Here is a 21408-nt window from a genome sequence, read left to right as displayed (position 1 = left end):
CAATCTCATCCCATCAACGTTCTTCCCCAGGATGCTCTTGCGTTGGTTGCGCCAAGCCTCAGTGTGTCCCTCAGCACGTACTTGTGCAGCCTGGAATGTGCCAGTTGGCAGCATTCCCTCACTGACATTTCATTCTACTGGAAGACCAAAACCAGCTGGTAACAGAGAGTCCTCTGTTTTGCTGCTGCTAGGGATAAACCGTAATAAACCTTATCACGCAAATCCAGTCTGCAGAGATGGCTGATTCTCTCCTCTCCATTAGTTATCGTGCGTGCAATGTGCATTGCGGATGATATTCCATTGGCACAGAAAGGATCTGACCTGAAGAGTTCCTCACACAATCAGCAAGACCTTGTGAGTGAGTACTGGCACTGAGGAATTCTGCCAGATGATCTGGTCAATGCACTTTACATTATCCAAACTTCAAAATTATTGTCAGAGTACATACAGCACATGCCATCACATACAACCCTGAGATTATTTTCCCTGCAGGGCAGGCAGAATTACCACTTATAGGTAGAGCAAAAAAAAATGTACACAATGTATATATGAAAACAAATGTAAACAACTGACTGTGCAATACAAAGGGGAAAAAAAAGTGCAAAAATTAGAGTCATTAAATGAGTTCCTGATTTACTTTGTTGTTGAGTTTGATGGTGGAGGGATAGCAGCTATTCCTGAACCTGGTAGTGCAAGTCTTGTGGCACTGATACCTCTTTCTTGATGGTAGCAGCAAGAACAGAGAGTGTGCTGTGGATCCTTGATGATTGCTGCTGCCCTCCGACGGCAGCATTCCCTGTATGCTGCCGATGCTTCTCGATGACGAGACGGAGTTTGCCTGTGATGTCATGGGCTATGTTCACTACCTTTTGCAGGGCTTTACACTCAGGGGCATTGGTGTCCCCATACCAGACCATGATGCAGCCGGTCAGCATATTGCAGGCAATGATAAAGTCCATGTTTATCACTGCCTGCAGGAAGGCACACTAACAATTCTATTTTCTAAGGAATACTGAATTAAACATCTACAGGTGCAGTGCGGAAAGCATACTGACTGGTTGAATCACAGAAGTCTGCAGGCGCTATGATTGTAGACGCTGAGTTCCTCCAGCATCCACCACCTCAGGCTCCGACCTCCCATCCACGCAGGTCACAATCTTTTCTTCTGCTTTGGGGAGAAGTCATAGAAGCCTGCAGGCCAGCATCTCTAGGTTGAAGAACAATTTATTTGCAACAGCTGGGAGGCTCTTGAAGCTCCCCTTCATACACTAATCATGGTTTGCTGCCACGCCACAAAAAAATAGTCTGCACTTTCTCATATTAAGGTTACTGATTATTCTTGAATGCGCTATTTCTATTTAATTATACAATTGCAGCGGATTTTACAATGTACCCGTTCGGTTGCAACAAGCAAGTATTTCAGTCCACATGTCTGCACAATGTCTTATCATCACTAGCCTGCGCTGGCCTACTTACGCTTCAGCCTCTCCACTGCCAAGTTCTCAAACTCCTGCAATGAGATGTCACCGGTGGGTGGCTGCTCATAGAACTGTAGGGGGTACGGGTAGAGGTCGACCAACGGGTGGCAGCGAACCCAGCTCCTCGTCTTCCTGCTCATGAACTCCATCTTGCTTCAGTAAAACAGAGCCACCAATTCCCGCCGCCCGCGCAGCCAATCACAGCGCAGTAGCGGCATCCCGGCACGCCCCGCGGATCATCTCAACCAATCAAAGCGCTTAGGACGGACGAGAGGGAGCCATTGCTCGGCCTGAAGGCCATCTTAGCCAATCGCAGGGCTGCTCTGAGCTGAGCCCTTCAGCGAGGTCTCTCGATGGGCCAATCACAGCGCTGATTAAGAGTAAAATGGGAGGGTCCGCAGACGCAGCGATGGTCGTGAAAACAAATGCTGGAGGCGCTCAGACAAGGTAAAGATATACAACTGGCGACCGGGCACGAGCCCTTCTTCAAAGGGTGAGCTGAAAAGAAAACAGGCAGGTGCCAGAATAAAAGAAAGAATTGACAGGGGAAGGAGAACAGCCAAAGACAAAAGATGAGCATTGGATATGGAATTAGAGCAGTGGTTCTGAACCTCTATTTTCCATTCACGCACCACTTTAAGTAATCCCTATGCCATCAGTGCTCTGTGATTAGTAAGGGATTGCTTAAGGTGGAATATGAGTGGGAAGGGATGGTTGAGAATCACTGCTCTAGATCCAATTGTTACTGAAATATTTTGTTTGAGAAAAATGGTCATTGGCCCATTTCCTTTGGGGTTATGAAACCATGCACATAACGAGTCAATTATGTACGATTAAAACAGTGCCTTTCACACCTGTACCACCTTAAACACCTTACTAATCACCTAACACTTGTGGCATAGGGAATGTGGTGATATGTAATTACACCACTAGGTCACCAGGGTAACCTTGTATATAAAGCAATCCAGAGCTACAGTCTAGCCTTCCAGGTTCGTCTTGCAGAGAGACAAGACCTCAATGTACATATTAGTTTATTAAAGCTGTCTTATACTCACACTGTGTTATTCCACTCGGCCCCTCTTCCCCCCCCCCCCCCACCGTCCTCCTTCCCTTATTTGTAAGTTCATGTCCAAATTTTTTCGTGGCTTCTATGGCATTCTGGACCTCTTCAGTAGTGGTATAGCCTGCAGCTGACGTGGACTTTTACCCCCTCCATAAATCTTCGTCCGCGAAGCCAAGCCAAAGAAGAATAGGGATGGGGAGTACGGTCTGCCTTTCGCCCTTTCTTGGTGGAGGTGTGGGAGTGGGAAGTACTAGATGGCTGTGTGGGCTGGGGATCCTCTTGTATGGGATTAGGTCCTGCCATCAAGTCTAGGGTGGTGATATTTTGTGGGGCGGGCGTACCCAGGGTCCTGATTTCCGGGGTGGGTGGTATAGTCCTCTGGGGTGACTCGATGGACGACTGTTCTGGTGACTGCTGCTGCGCTCGTTGTTGATCCGTAGATATCTGTGTTTCCTCCACATTGTTCACACATCCGGCTGGCACGAGATCCCTGGTGGCCACCAAGTCTTCTCTTCCATCTGGGAATGTGACGAAGGTGTACTGAGGGTTCGCATGCCTCAACGCCACTTGATCCACCAGCAGGTCCACTTTGTGGGGTCTGCAGTGCTTCCGGAGGAGAACAGGTCCCGGTGTCACCATCCATTTAGGCAGCACTGTGCCCATTGTGGCTTTTCTTGTGAAAGAAAAGATATGCGTCTTTTGCTTTTAAAGTCAAGAGGACTGTTTTCCAGATAGTGGCATTTTCCCTTTCGACTTGTCCATTCCCCCTGTACTGCGGCTGGTAGCAATCCCTCTCGTGCAGGTAATGCTGTACTTCTGCGCTCATGAATGCAGCACACCTGTCTGTGTGTATGTAGTTCGGGTACCCAAATATGCTGAAGATGGGTTGGAGGCATTTTATAACAGTGGCTGCTGATACATCAGAACACGGGATTGCAAAGGGGAAGCGGGAATATTCGTCTATTACATTTAGGAAATAGACATTTCTATTATTGGACGGGAGTGGGCCTTTAAAATCAAGGCTGAGGCACTCAAAAGGTTTGGTAGCTTTTATCGGGGTGGCTTTGTCTGGCCGGAAAAATTGCAGTTTGGATTCCGCACAGATGGGGCAGCTCTTGTTCACTGACCTCACTTTCTCTACCGAAAATGGGAGGTTTTGGGTTTTAATGAAGTGAAATAGTCTAGCGACCTCCGGGTGGCCCAGCTCATTGTGCAAGCTCTGCAACTGGGACATGTGGTTAAGGATGGCACAAATGCCCCTGGACAGCACGTCCGCGGGCTCCTTGTGTCTTCCGGGGCGGTATAGAATGTTGTAGTTAAATGTAGACAATTCTATCCACCAGCACAGGATTTTGTCATTCTTAATTCTCCCCCTGTTCTGGTTATCGAACATAAAAGCCACAGACCGTTGGTCCGTGACGAGGGTGAAGTGTTTGCACGCCAGATAATGTCACCAGTGCCTTACTGCTTCCACAATGGCTAGGGCCTCCTTCTCTACTGCTGAGTGTCTTACCTCTGACCCCTGTAGGGTTCGAGAGAAAAAGGCCACCGGTCGTCCATCTTGGTTTAGGGTGGCTGCCAGAGCCACATCGGATGCATCCGTTTCTACTTGAAACAGGATTGACTTATCTATGGACCACATGGTAGCTTTAGCGATATGGTCCCTAATGTCCCTGAATGCTCTGGTGGTTGCTGGGCACAGTGGGAAAACTGAGGCTTTTATAAGTGGGCAGGCCCTATTGGCATAGTTGGGGACACATTGTGTGTAGTAAGCGAACAGTTCCCAAACACCTTTTTAAATGCTTTCAGCGTGTGTGGCACTGGGAGGTCTAGGAGAGGGCGCATACAGGCTGGGTCTGGGCTGATTTCCACGTTCTGCACTATGTAGCCAGGATTGGCAACTTCCTGGCGCTAAAGACACATTTGTCCCTGTTGTATGTTAGGTTCCTTTCCTCGGCTGCCTGGAAGAAGCTTTTTAAATTCATGTCATGATCCTCCTGAGTGTGGCCACAGATTGTCACGTTGTCTAAGTAGGGGAACACTGCTTTAAGTTGGAACTCATCTACTATTCGGTCCATTTCTCTCTGAAACAGGGACACTCCATTGGTGACACCGAAGGGGAGTCACAGAAATTGATACAGCCTGCCGTCTGCTTCAAGTGCCGTGTAAATGCGATCGCTGTTTCTAATGGTATGCTGCTTTCAGGTCTATGAAGAAGAACACCTTACACTGCACAATGTTGTTGACCATGTCTGCTATGCGTGGCAGGGGGTAGGCATCTAGTTGTGTAAATTTGTTGATTGTCTGGCTGTAATCCACTAACATGCGCAGTTTTCCTCCTGACTTTATTACAACCACCTGGGCTCTCCAGGGGCTGGTGCTCTGCTCTATGATGCCCTCCTGTAGTAGCCTGAGGACCTCTGTCCTAATGAAGTCTCTGTTCCTCGGGCTGTACCTCCTGCTCTTTGTGGCTATTGGTGTGCACTCTGGGATCAGGTGTGTGAACAGCAGAGGGGGTTCTATGTTCAGGACAGACAGGCTGCAGTGTTGTTTCTTCGTAAGGCATAGTGGGGGGGTGAGGCCCGTTGTGCACTATTGTAAGGCTTTCTAACTAGCACTGAAAATCTAACCCCAATAGTACCGGGGCACAGAGGTGAGGGAGTACTAGTAATTTGAACCCTTCGTATTTTGTGCCCTGGATTTCTAGAGTAACCCTGAAAATCTGTTTTACCTCAGCCACAAGGCTGCTGGCTGCTAACAGGATCTGGTGCTCACTCGAGCGTGTGGGGAGGGCAAGGCGGTTGACTAACCCCTGCTGAATAAAACTTTCAGTGCTTCCACTATCTATTAAGCAATTTACCCTCACATCATTAATTTTGATGCACTACAGTGGCGTCAGATAAATTGTGTGGATTTGCCTGATTGATGCGTAGGGAAGCAAGTTTGGTGTGTCCTTCGTTTCCTTTCATCCGATGGTACTCGGTGTCATATTCATCTCCTGAAGACTGTGTCCTCTGCTTTGTAGCATTTGTCCAAGATGGCTGGCTGCACATGGCATTCTTCTTCTGTTTGTCTGTGGAGAAAGAAGAGCTTTCCCGCCTCTCATTAGCATGAAATGGGCCTTGGCTGTGGCCTTGGGGCAGGGCAGAGGGCTCTGGGTGCTTTCTTTGTCCACAGAAAAAGCACTTTGGACCCTCAAGGTGCTGCTGCTGCTGTGAATTCCTGTGAGGCAACATACTTTTCTTTTTGTGGGGCTAGAGAGTCCAACAGTGTGACGTTTGTCCATGCCCCAAGGTCCTGTGAGTACTTCTCCAATTCTTTCCTGGTACTTTCTAAAGCTTCTGCAATAATCTCTGCCTCATCTAGCCCCACCATTCCTTTCTCCAGCAATCGAATGTCTCGTCTCAGTGGATCATATGCCTGCAACAATTCTGTCCCTAATAAGGTCCTCCGCATACTCCTGAGCTGATACTGCTTTAAAGTTGCAGCCTCTCGCCAGGTCTTTCAGAGAGAGTATAAAGTCTCTGGCAGACTCCCCTACTTGTTGTGACTGAGTCATCAGCTTGTACCAGGAGTGGAGTTTGCTATGCCCCTTACTGTAATGCCTCTGTAAAATGCTCATTGCCTCTTGGTAGGACCTGGCATCCTGTATAAAGGAGTAAGGGTGGTCTCCCAGCTGCGCTAACGGCAACATTAATAGCTCTTTATCCGATGCCTCAGTACCTTCCACATAATTCAGAAAGCATCTCTGCCAGCGGCCAAAGTGCGTGCCGGCTCCGGGTTTTCTGGGGTCGAGCTCCAGCCTGTCTGGTCGCAGCACATGGCTAAGCCACAATCTCTGGTCCCTTAGGTGTAGCAAGGGCGTACCTTGGGGAACTGGGAGCTGCTGGTAGAGCCTCTGTGGGGCTTGTATCTGCTGGAGGAGTAACCTGGGTGCTTGGGGCTGACGGCTGAGTCTCTGGCTTGGGACATTTGCAGCGGGCTTAGGGCGGATCCCAGCGGTAGCGTCAGGTCTCTGTGGTACTGGGGAAACTGCTGCTGGGGGAGTGACAGTAGCGGTGTCTGCTTTCCCTGGCTCTGGAGTGGTCGGGCATTCTGCACATATGTGGCGATCGGGAGCACGACTTGTGGAGATCCTTCCACCCGCGCTTGTAGTGGCCCCTTTCTGATCGGACCGGGGTTTAAGGTCGGTAGCGCCTGTACCGGCAAACCCATGGGCAGGCAGGGCTCTTGGCCATTTCTTACCTGCCCTATCATACTTCTGTGATCTTCCCCACATTCCACCATGATTCCAGTACAGCGGTCCCTCACCGTCTCTGTCCTCGGATGCACGTGCGTGCGAGTCATCCCCTGATTCCATTCCTCAGAATGAGTCTCCAGGTGGTTGGGAATGGGCATTGGAGCAGAAGCAGCTTCCATCCTAGTAGCTATCATATTAGTTTATTAATTTGTACTGACAATAACCACACCAGCAGTGCGAGTATAAGACAGCTTTAATAAACTAATATGTACACGAAGAAGTCTTGTCTCTCTGCAAGACGAACCTGGAAGGCTAGACTGTAGCTCTGGACTGCTTTATATACAAGGTCACTGGGATGACCCCTGGTGACCTAATGGTGTAATTACATATCACCACAGGGAACACTTAAAGTGGTATGTGAGTGGAAAGAAAATGGTTCAGAACCACTGAGAGAAAAGAAAGGTGACAATTGATAAGAGAGGGAGGGTTAGTTGTTTGAATGCAGAGCTGGGGTAAAGGAGGCAGAGGAAAAAAGAGAACAACAAGAAAGGAGACATGGGAAAAGATGAGGGGGGGAGAGTTAATGGAAACCTGAATGCAAAGCTGGAGGAAAGGAAACAGTGAAAAGGGAAGAAAGAGACCGAGCGAGAGCACAGGAGAAATAGAGATGGGGAAAGGGGAGAGACAGGGGTGGGGTTACAGAAACCAGAGAAGTCGATGTTAATGTCATGTGGTTAGAGGGTGCACAGACGGAATATAAGCGTTATTCTTCCAATTTGCAGGTGGTCTCAGTCTGGCAGTGCATGAGACTATGGACGGATATGTTGGCAAGGGAATGGGGCAGGAAATTGAAATGGTTGGCCACTGCATGATCCACACTATTGCAACGGACAGAGCCGAGGTACTCAACTAAAGAATCTCGCAGTCTCTCCAATGTCGAGGAAGCCAACGGGAGCATTGGATATATTAGATGACCTCTGCATTCACGGCCAGTGCTACCATTAGGCCAACTAGGCAGGAGCCAAGGGTGCAGACCTCCTATGGGCCCTATTGAAGAGAGCAAATTGTTCCCCACAGTTCAGGTAGGCTGAGGGAGGGTTCAGAGATGGCACCAGGAGCTCCAGTGTGTACCTGTAGGCCGAGGGGAGGCTCCAGTGACCAGAGCTCCCGACTCTGAATCCTCCCCTCAGCCTTGTGCTAGTCCTGACTCTGAATCCTCCCTGTCCCCTTGGCCTATTGCACATGCACATCAGAGTCCAATGTGCGTGCACAGTAGTAGGCCGAGGGGAGGGTTCAGAGTTGGCGTTGGGAGTCCGATGTGTGCCTGTAGGCCAACTGCCGAAGGGAGTTTTCAGGTTTCAGAGTTGGGCATTGGGAGCTCAGGATAACAATCAATGTTCATAGATGAGAAATAAAAATATATAAATTCTTAAAAGAAATAGATCAGCAATTGCTCCATGCTATTTTTTTGTTGTTATATTAATGATTTTGTTTATCCTAGTTGTCAAAGTTTCATAAAACATAAGAACTTCAAAAGCCAGATTAACAGAAAAGCGTTCTTGAATTTCTGTGTGTAAACTCATGCTAAAATTATATAGTTACATTTTGCTCAGGGTTCTCTGTCACTATTGCATGTTCTCGCAGTTGTGTAATATGGAGATACTGTCCTTCCAGGCATTCCTTAAAGAGACATGTAATCAACTTTGCTATTGCTATCGCAATGCTGTCACACAGTGGTGCAATTACTGTACAACTCCGATTATCCAAAATTAAAAAATTTAAATGTTTTTAAACATTTCGAATAAATGAGGATGTCCGAAACAAATCAGAAATTCTCATTAATCCAAAATTTTTTCAGAGCCAAATTAACTTCATAGGTTTAAAAATAAATACACTCAACATGAAATTAGAATGACAATTGTCCTCATTTCAGGTAACTCCCTCCTCTCTCTCTTTCCATTTCTTCTTTACTTTCACCAATTGACTTTTCTCTCCAACCCTCCATCTCAAACTGTGCCACTCCCACTGTCACAAGCGGTCAGAAGAATTCCTTCTCCAGGCGTCATCGAGGAGAGCGGTCTCACAGGTAGGAGTAGGGATGTTGGCCTCCTGGGCAGAAGTGGGATCTCAGGCTCAGTGGCGTTCCCTCCCCTTCCATTCCCTCCTATCCTCTTCCCTTCCTGATTGGCGCAGCAGAGCTCCCGACACGGACTCCGAACCCTCCCCGCAGCCTTCTATCATTGGACTCCCCTAGGCCGAGGGAAGGATTCTGAATCGTGACTCAAGCGTTGGCGTCGGGAGCTCCAGTGACTGGGAAGACTGGAGCCTGCTGACTCTGCAGTGAGTGTTCCACAGGCCCTGAGATCAGTAGCAGTGGTGGGGACGTGTTGGGGATCAGCAGCAGTGGTTGGGAGGTTTCCGTAATCAGCGGTGGCATTTTTTTTTTGGTGAGAATTAAACATTTTTTTTTATTTTATTTATCATTTGCATCGATTCAAAATATAAATTCAATACTACGAAAACTTAATAAGTCATACAAAATTATACAAAAAAATTATTTTTCTCCCCAACCCCCTCTTGCGCCCCAAAAGAAAGATAAAAAGAATACCTACTTCTACATATATATTATTAACATATATAATATTTATTGACTTTTTTATAATTTCTGATTGAGAAGTGTGGGTAAGGTGGAAGATGTAGATGGAATTTTAGTCATAAAATCCACATATGGTTCCCAAATTTCTTTAAAGTTTCCAATTTGATTCCTTAAACTATATGTAATTTGTTCTAAAAGTATACAATTTTGCATTTCAATATGCTGTCGGTCCAATTGTACCACACTCTCAGTTTTCCACGTTACCGTTATACATTTCTTTGCAGTCACTACTGCTATATTTTTTTTAAATTTCTGGATATTTATCCATTTTCAGTTGTGTATCTTTATCTTCATAATGGTCCTGACCATTTTGGGTAATCAGAGTTCTGTATTAGAGCTGTTACCTCACAACTCCAGCGATTTGCTTCTGCCCTGAACTCTGGCCCTGTCTATGTGCAGTTTGCACATTCTCCCAGTGGACCATGTGAGCTTCCTCTGGATGTTTCAATTACCTTGAGAATCTCAAAGATATTGGCCATTGCAGTCATGTGTAAGTGATGTGTAGAATCTAGGGGCTAGTGATAGAAATGTGGAAACATTTTTTTTAAAAAAAAGGAAATAGCAGAGATTTGTAACAATGGTTATGGAAAGTCAGAGCAAACTTGATGGGCCAAAGGGCCATTTTCATGCATCGTTCTTGTGGGGAAAAATGGGCACTGGACGGTAGATAGATTAAAAAGTTTGTGAAGTAAAAGGTTTTAATGTTGTGTGGCCCTTGCCGGAGGTATGCATTCTACCAAGTGCCCTTTAATTGAAAATGATTTGTTTGCCAAAATATTTAATTTTGTATTGGAGAAAGATAATCAAAGATTTTTTTTTTAATTTTTTTTATTTTTCACACTATAAACCATATTGATCAAGATACATACATTTTCCTTCTTGAATATATACAGTGTCGTTTTCAGCCCCCCCCTTCCCTCCTCCCCTCCCTCCCTCCCTACCTCCCCTCTCATTTATTTAAAGTTCAAAAAATAAGATACATTAAACCCGTCAAACAATGTTGTCACTCAATAAAAATAAACAAGAAATTCCACTGAGTCAGTTCTTTTCATTCTCTTCTCCTTCTGTCATTTTAGGTGGTAGATGTCCCCGGTAGGTTTTCTCTATTATGTTTCATGTATGGCTCCCATATTTGTTCAAATATTGTAATGTTATTTCTTAAATTATATGGTTTTTTTTTCTAATGGAATACATTTATTCATTTCTATATACCATTGTTGTATTCTCAAGTTATCTTCTAATTTCCAGGCTGACATAATACATTTTTTTGCTACAGCTAGTGCTATCATAACAAATCTTTTTTGTGCACCATCCAAGTCGAGTCCAAATTCTTTGTTTTTTATGTTACTTAGGAGGAAGATCTCTGGGTTTTTTGGTACATTGCTTTTTGTGATTTTATTTAATATCTGGTTTAGATCTTCCCAAAATTTTTTCACTTTCTCACATGTCCAAATTGCATGAATTGTTGTTCCCATTTCCTTCTTACAGCGAAAACATCTGTCAGATACTGTTGGGTCCCATTTATTTAACTTTTGAGGTGTAATATATAGCCTGTAAATACAGTTATATTGTATCATACGTAACCTCGTATTTATGGTATTTCTCATTGTTCCTGAGCATAACTTCTCCCTTGCTTCCTTCTTTATCTTTATGTTTAGATCTTGTTCCCATTTTTGTTTAGTTTTACCATTTGTTTCCTCATTCTCCTTTTCTTGCAGTTTAATATACATATTTGTTATAAATCTTTTGATTATCATTGTATCTGTAATCACATATTCAAAGTTACTTCCCTCTGGTAACCTCAGACTGCTTCCTAATTTGTCCTTCAAGTAGGATCTCAATTGGTAATATGCCAGCACTGTATCTTGAGTTATATTGTATTTATTTTTCATTTGTTCAAAGGATAATAATCTATTTCCTGAAAAACAATTTTCTATTCTTTTGATCCCTTTTTTCTCCCATTCTTTAAAGGAAAGGTTATCTATTGTAAAAGGGATTAGCTGATTTTGCGTCAGTATTAGTTTTGGTAGTTGGTAATTTGTTTTATTCCTTTCTACATGAATCTTCTTCCAAATATTGAGCAGATGATGTAATACTGGAGAATTCCTACATTGTACCAATTTTTCATCCCATTTATGTAATATATGTTCAGGTATCTTCTCCCCTATTTTATCTAGTTCTAATCTAGTCCAATCTGGCTTTTCCCTTGTTTGATAAAAATCTGATAGGTATCTTAATTGTGCGGCTCTATAATAATTTTTAAAGTTTGGCAGTTGTAAGCCTCCTTGTTTATACCATTCTGTTAATTTATCTAGTGCTATCCTCGGTTTCCCCCCTTTCCATAAAAATTTCCTTATTATTTAACTCCTTGAAGAATTTCTCCGTCAAGTCTATTGGCAATGCCTGAAATAGGTATTGTATCCTTGGGAAAATGTTCATTTTAATACAGTTTATCCTTCCTATTAGTGTTAGTGGTAAGTCTTTCCAATGCTCTAAGTCAGGGGTGTCAAACTCAAATTCACGGAGGGCCAAAATTAAAAACTTGGACTAAGTCGAGGGCCGAACTAAATATTTATTATAAATTTTCAACAACATCTGCATGTTTTCTCTTCTTTCAACATATGTAATGTTGAAAGGATATAACTTTAGGAGGATAATGTTACAGGTCAGGAGTAGGTAGCTCAAGTTCACCCTTTGCTTGACCTGAGGGAAACATATTTGGTCCCTGTGGAGATGTAGTCAGCATTCACAGGCTGTGTCCATTTTGGCCTGCATCAGGACTCAGCATTTCCTGCTCTCTCCTCAGGCTCTAGGCCTCTATTCACCCTCGACCCACCATCCCTCTACCTGACCAGTCCTTTACCCAACCTCGACTCACCCCTCACTCCACTCGCTCTGCCTCTACCCACCCCATCCTATACATGCCCCTCTACTGCCTCTCCCCTCAACCTGTTCCTCCCTCTACCCATCTCTCACCCTCAAATCACCCCTCCCCTACTCGCCCTGCACCTCCCCTTTTACCTCTTCCCTATCCACCCCTCATTCTACTCATCCCTCCCTTTAACTGCCCCTTGCACCACCATAACTTCCCCTGCCCATTACTCCTCACCTACACCCTATGCCCACCCCTGCTTACCCACCCACTCAGGCCCAGCGCGCTACCGATCAGCCTTTGCGGACAGCCACCATCTCTCTCTTCACGTGCAGGGCCGAACCAGCCGTCCCTGGGGTCCGCGCGGTTGCAAGCGCTGAAGGCCGTGGCGACCGGGAGAAGTGCGCTCGCGCTGTGGAAGGGCCATCCGGTGCCAGTTGCACGGGGCTCGCGCAGCCCGGGGGCCGTGCGCAGCCTGCCATGCCCGTCGCGCCGACAGGAAATCACAGGCGCTCGCCAATCCGCCGCACCTCTCGACAGGTGGGAGAAGTGACTGGTTGTGCGGGGAGCTTTCCAACTGGATTCCCGGCTAATGACATCGACAGACTTCTCGTGTTACAATTTTGTTTTCCCCGTTCTCAAAGTTTGCCCGGTCAACCTGCAACACTCTTGCTCCCTCCGCGTCCCGTGCATCTGATGCCCGGGTGTTGTTAGGATTCCCAGCAGAAGGTTTGTGGAACTTTACCATTCTCGATTCCTTTTTGAGAATATTCTGGCCATCTTTTAAGGGGATAGTTAAGGGGTGGGGAAGGATGTGCAATGAAGGGGGAGGATGATGGGGGTGGCATTACCAAAAAACAGCATCGGCTCTCGCTGCAGTGCGGGCCACCTCTAATACATTTTTGAAATGATCTTGCGGGCCAAAGATAATTATATCGTGGGCCAAATTTGGCCCGCGGGCCAGAGTTTGACATGTGTGCTCTAAGTCGTCCTGTAATTTTTTCATTAGTGGATAATAATTGACTTTACATAGATGGTTGAGGTTTTTATTTATTTGTATACCTACGTATCGCATTGCTTGCGTTTGCCATCTGAATGGTGATTCTTTCTTAAATTTTGAGAAATCCGCATTATTCATTGGCATTGCTTCACTTTTATTTGCATTAATCTTGTACCCCGACACTTCTCCATATTTCTTCAATTTCTTATGTAATTCTTTTATTGATATTTCTGGTTCTGTTAAGTATACTATAACGTCATCTGCAAATAAACTGATTTTATATTCCTTGTCTTTTATTTTTATCCCTTTTATTTTATTTTCTGTTCTTATCAGTTCTGCCAATGGTTCTATGGCTAACGCGAACAATAAGCGCGATAGTGGGCATCCCTGCCTTGTTAATCTGCTTAGTTAAATTGTTTTGATATATATCCATTTACTGTCACTTTCGCCAATGGCCCCTTATATAATGCTTTAATCAATTAATATATTTCTCTAGTAAGCTGAATTTTTGTAGTACTTTAAATAAATAATTCCATTCTACTCTGTCAAAGGCCTTCTCTGCGTCTAAAGCAACCGCTACTGTTGGAGCTTTATTTCCTTCTACAGCATGAATTAAGTTAATAAATTTACAAATATTGTCTGTTGTTCGTCTTTTTTTAATACATCCAGTTTGGTCTAGATTTACTATTTTTGGTACATAGTTGGCTAATCTGTTTGCTAATAGTTTAGCTATTATCTTATAATTTGTGTTAAGTAAAGATATTGGTCAATATGACGCTGGTGCGAGTGGATCTTTCCCTGTCTTTGGAATTACTGTAATTATTGCTGTTTTGCATGAACCTGGTAAGCTTTGTGTTTTATCAATCTGGTTGATAACTTCCAGGAGGGGAGGAATTAATAAATCTTTAAATGTTTTATAGAATTCTATTGGGAATCCATCCTCTCCTGGTGTTTTATTATTCGGTGGTTTAAGAGCAACTTGTCCGTGAACTACTCTTTGCAGATAATGCCGCTTTAGTTGCCCATTCAGAGCCAGCTCTTCAGCGCTTGACGTCGTGTTTTGCGGAAACTGCCAAAATGTTTGGCCTGGAAGTCAGCCTGAAGAAAACTGAGGTCCTCCATCAGCCAGCTCCCCACCATGACTACCAGCACCCCCCCACATCTCCATCGGGCACACAAAACTCAAAACGGTCAACCAGTTTACCTATCTCGGCTGCACCATTTCATCGGATGCAAGGATCGACAACAAGATAGACAACAGACTCGCCAAGGCAAATAGCGCCTTTGGAAGACTACACAAAAGAGTCTGGAAAAACAACCAACTGAAAAACCGCACAAAGATAAGCGTATACAGAGCCGTTCTCATACCCACACTCCTGTTCGGCTCCGAATCATGGGTCCTCTACCGGCATCACCTACGGCTCCTAGAACACTTCCACCAGCATTGTCACCGCTCCATCCTCAACATTCATTGGAGCGACTTCATCCCTAACATCGAAGTACTCGAGATGGCAGAGGCCGACAGCATCAAATCCACGCTGTTGAAGATCCAACTGCGCTGGGTAGGTCACGTCTCCAGAATGGAGGACCTTCGCCTCCCCAAGATCATGTTATATGGTGAGCTCTCCACTGGCCATCGTGTCAGAGGTGCACCAAAGAAGAGATACAAGGACTGCCTAAAGAAATCTCTTGGTACCTGCCACATTGACCACCTCCAGTGGGCTGATATCACCTCAAACCGTGTATCTTGGCGCCTCACAGTTCGGCGGGCAGCACCCTCCTTTGAAGAAGACTGCAGAGCCCACCTCACTGACAAAAGACAAAGGAGGAAAACCCCAACACCCAACCCCAACCAACCAATTTTCCCCTGCAACCGCTGCAACTGTGTCTGCCTGTCCCGCAACGGACTTGTCAGTCACAAACGAGCCTGCAGCTGATGTGGACTTTTACCCCTCCATAAATCTTCGTCCGTGAAGCCAAGCCAAAGAAGAAGAAGAAGAGAAGTTTTTTTATTATCTCTTGTATTTCTACTATTTCAAATGGTTCTGTTAATTTATTTTGTTCCTCTGTTTGTAATTTTGGTAGTTCAATTTTAGTTAAAAATTCATCTATTTTTTCTTCTTTCCCTTCATTTTCAATTTGATATAATTGTTCGTAGAATTCTCTAAAGTTTTCATTAATCTCGGTTGGATTATATGTGATTTGCTTGTCTTTTTTCCTTGATGCCAATACCATTCTCTTTGTTTGTTCTGTCTTAAACTGCCACGCTAGAATTTTGTGCGTTTTTTCTCCTAGTTCATAATATTTCTGTTTTGTCTTCATTATGTTCTTCTCCACCTTATATGTTTGTAGTGTTTCATATTTAATTTTTTTATCTGCCAATTCTCTTCTTTTAGTTGTGTCTTCCTTCATTGCTAATTCTTTTTCTATATTTGCTATTTCCCTTTCCAACTGCTCTGTTTCCTGATTGTAGTCCTTCTTCATCTTGGTTACATAATTTATTATTTGCCCTCTGATGAACGCTTTCATTGCGTCCCATAGTATAAACTTATCTTCCACTGATTCCGTATTTATTTCAAAGTACATTTTAATTTGTCGTTCAATGAATTCTCTAAAATCCTGCCTTTTAAGTAGCATGGAGTTTAAACTCCATCTATATATTCTTGGAGGGATGTCCTCTAACTCTATTGTCAATATCAGGGGTGAGTGGTCCGATAATATTCTAGCTTTATATTCTGTTTTCCTAACTCTGTCTTGCACGCGAGCTGATAACAGGAATAGGTCTATTCTTGAGTATGTTTTATGTCTACCCAAATAATATGAATATTCCTTTTCCTTTGGGTGTTGTTTCCTCCATATATCCAAAAGTTGCATTTCTTGCATCGATTTAATTATAAATTTGGTTACTTTGTTCTTTCTGTTAATTTTTTTCCCAGTTTTATCCATGTTTGAATCCAAATTAAGGTTGAAATCCCCTCCTATTAGTATGTTCCCTTGCGTGTCTATCTTCAAAAAAATATCTTGCATAAATTTTTGATCTTCTTCGTTAGGTCAATATACATTGAGTAAATTCCTAAACTCCGAATAAATCTGACATTTTATCATTACATATCTCCCTGCTGGATCTATTATTTCCTCTTCTATTTTAATTGGTACATTTTTACTGATTAATATAGCTACTCCTGTAGCTTTTGAATTATATGACGCTGCTGTTACATGTCCTATCCAATCTCTCTTTAATTTCTTGTGCTCCACTTCAGTTAAGTGTGTTTCTTGTACGAATGCTATATCAATTTTTTCTTTTTTCAGTAAATTTAGCAGTTTCTTCCTTTTGATTTGGTTAAGTATTCCATTAATATTTAAAGTCATGTAGTTCAACATAGCCATTTCATACTTTGTTTATCTTTCCTTTCCATTTCCTCATCATCACCTTTCCTTCTTATCCATTTCTGCTTTCTTTTTTTGAACACTTTATAAGACAACATTTCTAAAACATAAAACATTTCCCTTATTCTCCTATCTAAAATTTCTTTAACCCCACTATCCACTCCCCTTCCTGAGTTGCCCTTTATCCCTTGTCGGGCAACCACATCTCCCCTCTCCATTTGGATTTGCGAATTCACTCGCAAGCGTCAACTGATTTCGCAGTGACCGTAACTGTTCCCCACCCAGCGCCCCCCCCGGAAAAGATTTTAATTTTCACATACAACAAAGGTCACTCTCTTAATTCCCCCCATACTTCCTTTCTTCCCTTTCTTCCCCTTCTTAGTTCTTACCTATATTCTATTTTTTTATATATATACATACACACATACACACACACACACACACACACACACACACACACATATATATATATATATACCTACATACACACATACATATAGTTTGTGGTCATTTTTGTTCTCGTTACCTATCTTCCTCTCTCCGTCTGTTTTCTAGTTGTTCTGTAAATTTTCTTGCTTCCTCTGGATCCAAGAATAGTCTGTTTTTCTGCCCTGGAATAATTATTTTAAGTACCGCTGGATACTTTAGCATAAATTTATATCCTTTTTTCCATCGGATCGTTTTTGCTGCATTAAACTCCTTCCTCTTCTTCAGGAGTTCAAAACTTATATCTGGATAGAACAAAATTTTTTGACCTTTGTATTCCAGTGGTTTTTTTGTCTTCTCTTATTTTCTTCATTGCTTTCTCCAATATATTTTCTCTTGTTGTATATCTTAAGAATTTTACTAGAATGGATCTTGGTTTTTGTTGTGGTTGTGGTTTAGGGGCTAATGTTCTGTGTGCCCTTTCTATTTCCATTTCTTCCTGTAGTTCTGGTCTTCCTAGGACCCTGGGGATCCATTCTTTTATAAATTCTCTCATATTCTTGCCTTTTTCATCTTCCTTAAGGCCCACTATCTTTATATTGTTTCTTCTACTATAATTTTCCATTATATCTATCTTCTGAGCTAACAGCTCTTGTGTCTCTAACTTTTTTATCAGATTCTTCTAATTTCTTTTTTAAGTCCTCTACTTCCATTTCTACGGCTGTTTCTCGTTCTTCCACCTTGTCCACTCTTTTTCCTATATCTGATATGATCATCTCTAATCTATTCATTTTTTCTTCTGTACTTTTTACCCTTCTTTTTATTTCACTGAATTCTTGTGACTGCCATTCTTTTACTGATTCCATATATTCTTTAAAAAAAATATATCCATTGTCTTGCCCTTCCCTTCATTTTCCATTTTTCTGTGTTCTTCCTCTTCTTCTTCTGAGTCCATTCCAGGATCTGTGTCCTTTACCTCTGTCTCTTCTGGTTTTCTTGTTGGTTTGTTTGTTTTATTTTGTTGGGTATTTTTGGTCTTCTTATTTTTATTAGAAGTGTCTTGCTTCTGGTGTTCTTCCTCTGGGTTGGTCATCTGTTGTTTCTTTGATTTCTTATTTTTATTCTCTTCCTTCTTGTTCTTGTTATTTTCCTCTTGCTGTTGTGTTGTAGTTGTCTGTTTCAGCTGTGGAGATCTACTCCTCAGCTGGTCCCCCCTCCCGTCAGTGTTATTTTTGTCTTGCGCAGTTGCGCACTTTTGTTTGGCTCCGTGAGCCATTTTTGTAGTCCCAAGTTCGGGGCTTCAACTGACCTTCGGGAGCGGGCTTCTCTCTCCACAGCGGGCCTCCTCGGACAGGTAAGGCCTTCACGTTCTTCTTCCAACATCCTTTCTTCTTCTCTTCTTCCCGTTGCTTTTGGCTTTTCTTTTTTCGCTGCCATTTTCTCCACACCTTTATTTTCACTTTATTTTTGTTTTTGTGTTTGTGCCTTCGTTTTTTCACTGTCTTTTTTTACTTTTCTGGAGAGGGCTGGAGTTCCCCGACTGGCCACTACTCCATCACGTGACTCTCCCAAAGATAATCAAAGATTGATGCAGTACTTATTCTTGCAACTTAAAATAAATTTAACATTTCCAAGTTTTGTGCTTTTCATTTTTTTCTACAAAATATGTTTTTGAAAATAGAAGTTGACAATTTTTTGGGGGGGTGCAAGTAGCTGGCCTTGCCTTGGACGCAAAATAGTCTGGTGCCTGCAGATTCACAAGTGAACTGTTGCTTCACTTGGAAGGACTGTTTGGGAGCCCCATATAGTGGTGAGGGAGGAGGCATGGGCACAAGTGGAGCATCTCCTGTGGTCACAGGGATGATTGGTAGGAAGGGAGGAGTGGACGAGGGAGTCACAGAGAGAGCAGACCCGCGGAAGGTGGAGAGGGGTGTAGCAAGGAAGATATATCAGATGGTGGCATCACACAGGAGGTGGCAGAAATGGCAGAGGATGATGTGTTCGATGTGGAGTCTGGCGGGGTGGTAGGTGTGGAGAACGGGGATTCTGTCTTTATTGCAGGAGGTGACATGGGCAGATAATACATGGATGAGGCCAAATTGATGGTAGTAGAGGGGAAGCCATGATGGAGGAATTGAGAGAAAGGGATACAATCCTTACAGGGTACAGGGTGTGAAGAGGATAGTAAGGGACAAAATTGGTCCCATTGAAGATCAGAGTGGTCAGCTTTTGGTGCAGACCTGTTGATCCAAACCAAGGCTTTTCTTAACTAAAAGACTGGAACATATCACATGTAGGTCGACCAGTCCAGAATGACCTGGTCTGGCTAGGAGCAATCCTTTAAGACCTGCCAGTAGGTGTGGCTACACTCTCAGCCAATCACAGACATCCTACACTACAATCTGTACATATACACATTGGTGATAGAATCTGTACTATCATATTCACCCCTTCTTTGAGAACTGACCCCGGGGTGGATGGAGGGCTGTAAAAAAAAAAAAAAGAAAAGAAAAAAGGGCCCGGTGGAGGTTAGGGGCTGTACAGGTCAGGGGGCCTGACCATCCGGCGTGACCGACGTGGTGCCGGGGTTGGGGTCGCTGGAGTCAGGCTCATAGGGTGCAGCCACTGCTTCGCTCAATTCCCCAACTGCATTGTCGACAGTCTGGCCTGAGCTGGTGGAGTGGTGCTGGTCCCTCTGTTCAAGCACATGACCTGAGGGAGAAGGAATTGGGGGAGGTTGGGTTAAAGGCACTGCTGTGCCTGATCCGGCTTGGGCTAGGTCCCTTACCGAGACTGTGCCCTCCCGTCCATCCGGGTACACAATGTAGGCATAATGCGGGTTTGCTTGGAGTAGAGTCACTCGGTCAACCAAGAGGTCATTCTTTGAGTACCAGACAAGGTATCGTAGGAGGACCGGCCCGGGAACTGTGAGCCACACCAGTATGGTTGTTCCCGATTCGGATTTCCTCGGGAAAGAGAACATCCTTTCATTGGGGGTGGCATTGGTCGCGGTGCATAGGAGGGAGCAGATGGAGTGTAGGGCACTAGTGAGCACGTCCTGCCAGCGAGAAGTGGGGAGACCTTTGGACCGGAGGGCAAGCGTAACTGCTTTCCAGACAGTGGCATTCTCTCTTTCGACTTGCCCATTACCGCATGGGTTATAGCTGGTGGTCCTGCTTGAAGCAATACCATGCTCCAGAAGGTACTGCCGCAGCTCTGCACTCATAAACGAGGACCCCCTGTCACTGTGGATATAACTGGGGTACCCGAAGATGGCGAAGATGCTGTGCAGGGCCTCTATGACTGAGGAGGCAGTCATGTCCGAGCAGGGCACAGTGAACGGGAAGCGGGAGTTCTCGTTGATGGCCGTAAGGTTGTAGGTATTACGGTTGTTCGACGGTAGGGGCCCCTTGAAGTCCACGCTGAGATACTCAAAGGGGCGGGTGGCTTTGATGACGTGGGTGTTCTCTGGACGGAAGAAGTGGGGCTTGCACTCAGTGCACACCAGGCAGGCTCGGGTCAAGGAGCGAATCTCCTCGACCATGTAGGGCAGGTTGTGAGCTTTGATAAAGTGCGTCAACCTAGTGACCCCTGGATGACAGAGCTCCTCGTGGAGTCTCTGCAGCCTGTCCAGCTGTATGTTGGTGCAAGTCTCCCTGGATAGCGCATCTGGTGGGTTGTTGAGTTTGCCAGGCTGATACAGTATGTCATAATTAAAGGTGGAGAGCTTGATTCTCCACCTGGCGATTTTGTCATTCTTGATCTTACCTCACTGGGTATTGCTAAACATGAAGGAGACCACGCATTGGTCAATCAGCAGTGTAAAGCACCTGCCAGTGAGGTAGTGTCTCCAACGACATACTGCTTCGACTATGGCCTGGGCCTCCTTCTCAACAGAGGAGTGTCGGCTCTCAGGACCCTGGAGAAGAAGGCTACCGGCCGGCCAGCCTGGTTCAAAGTGGCTGCCAGTGCAAAGTCGGACGCATCACTCTCGACTTGGAACGGGATGGACTCGCCGATGGCGTGCAACATTGCAGCAGTGATGTCCGATTTGATGTGGTCGAAGGCCGCTCTGGCTTCGGTTGACAGGGGGAAGGAGGTGGTCTTGATGAGTGGCCGTGCCTTGTTGGCGTAGTGTGGAACCCATTGGGCATAGTAGGATAAAAAGCCCAGGCAGTGTCTGAGTGCCTTCTGGGTGTGGTGGTGGGGGGGGAAGTCCATGAGGGGACGCATGCGGTCAGTGTCCGGCATGACCACCCCGTTCTCCACCACACAACCTAGAATTG

General features: G+C 44.6%; 2 protein-coding genes across 4 annotated transcripts in view; one reads left to right on the top strand and one right to left on the bottom strand.

Moving 5' to 3' along the window:
* prim2 (DNA primase subunit 2) overlaps nt 1-1678 on the bottom strand; it is a 289744-nt gene extending 288066 nt beyond the window's left edge. Inside the window, exon 1 of one of the 2 annotated variants that reach the window (XM_069886087.1) lies at nt 1477-1678. In XM_069886087.1, coding sequence (XP_069742188.1) covers nt 1477-1627 — 151 coding nt within the window. In that variant the 5' untranslated portion in view covers nt 1628-1678. Of the gene's footprint in view, nt 1-637; nt 771-1476 lie in introns of those variants that run through there. The other variant, XM_069886089.1, reaches the window with a different exon arrangement.
* A 203-nt stretch (nt 1679-1881) lies between these two features.
* rab23 (RAB23, member RAS oncogene family) overlaps nt 1882-21408 on the top strand; it is an 82404-nt gene continuing 62877 nt past the window's right edge. For both annotated transcript variants that reach the window (XM_069886080.1, XM_069886084.1), the window contains exon 1: nt 1882-1925. In XM_069886080.1, coding sequence (XP_069742181.1) covers nt 1888-1925 — 38 coding nt within the window. In that variant the 5' untranslated portion in view covers nt 1882-1887. The remainder of the gene's footprint in view (nt 1926-21408) is intronic.

The sequence above is a fragment of the Narcine bancroftii genome, chromosome 6, assembly GCF_036971445.1.
Source record: "Narcine bancroftii isolate sNarBan1 chromosome 6, sNarBan1.hap1, whole genome shotgun sequence".
NCBI lineage: Eukaryota > Metazoa > Chordata > Chondrichthyes > Torpediniformes > Narcinidae > Narcine > Narcine bancroftii.
Note: the sequence above shows the minus strand (reverse complement) of the source record. Positions and strands in the feature narration are given on the sequence as shown.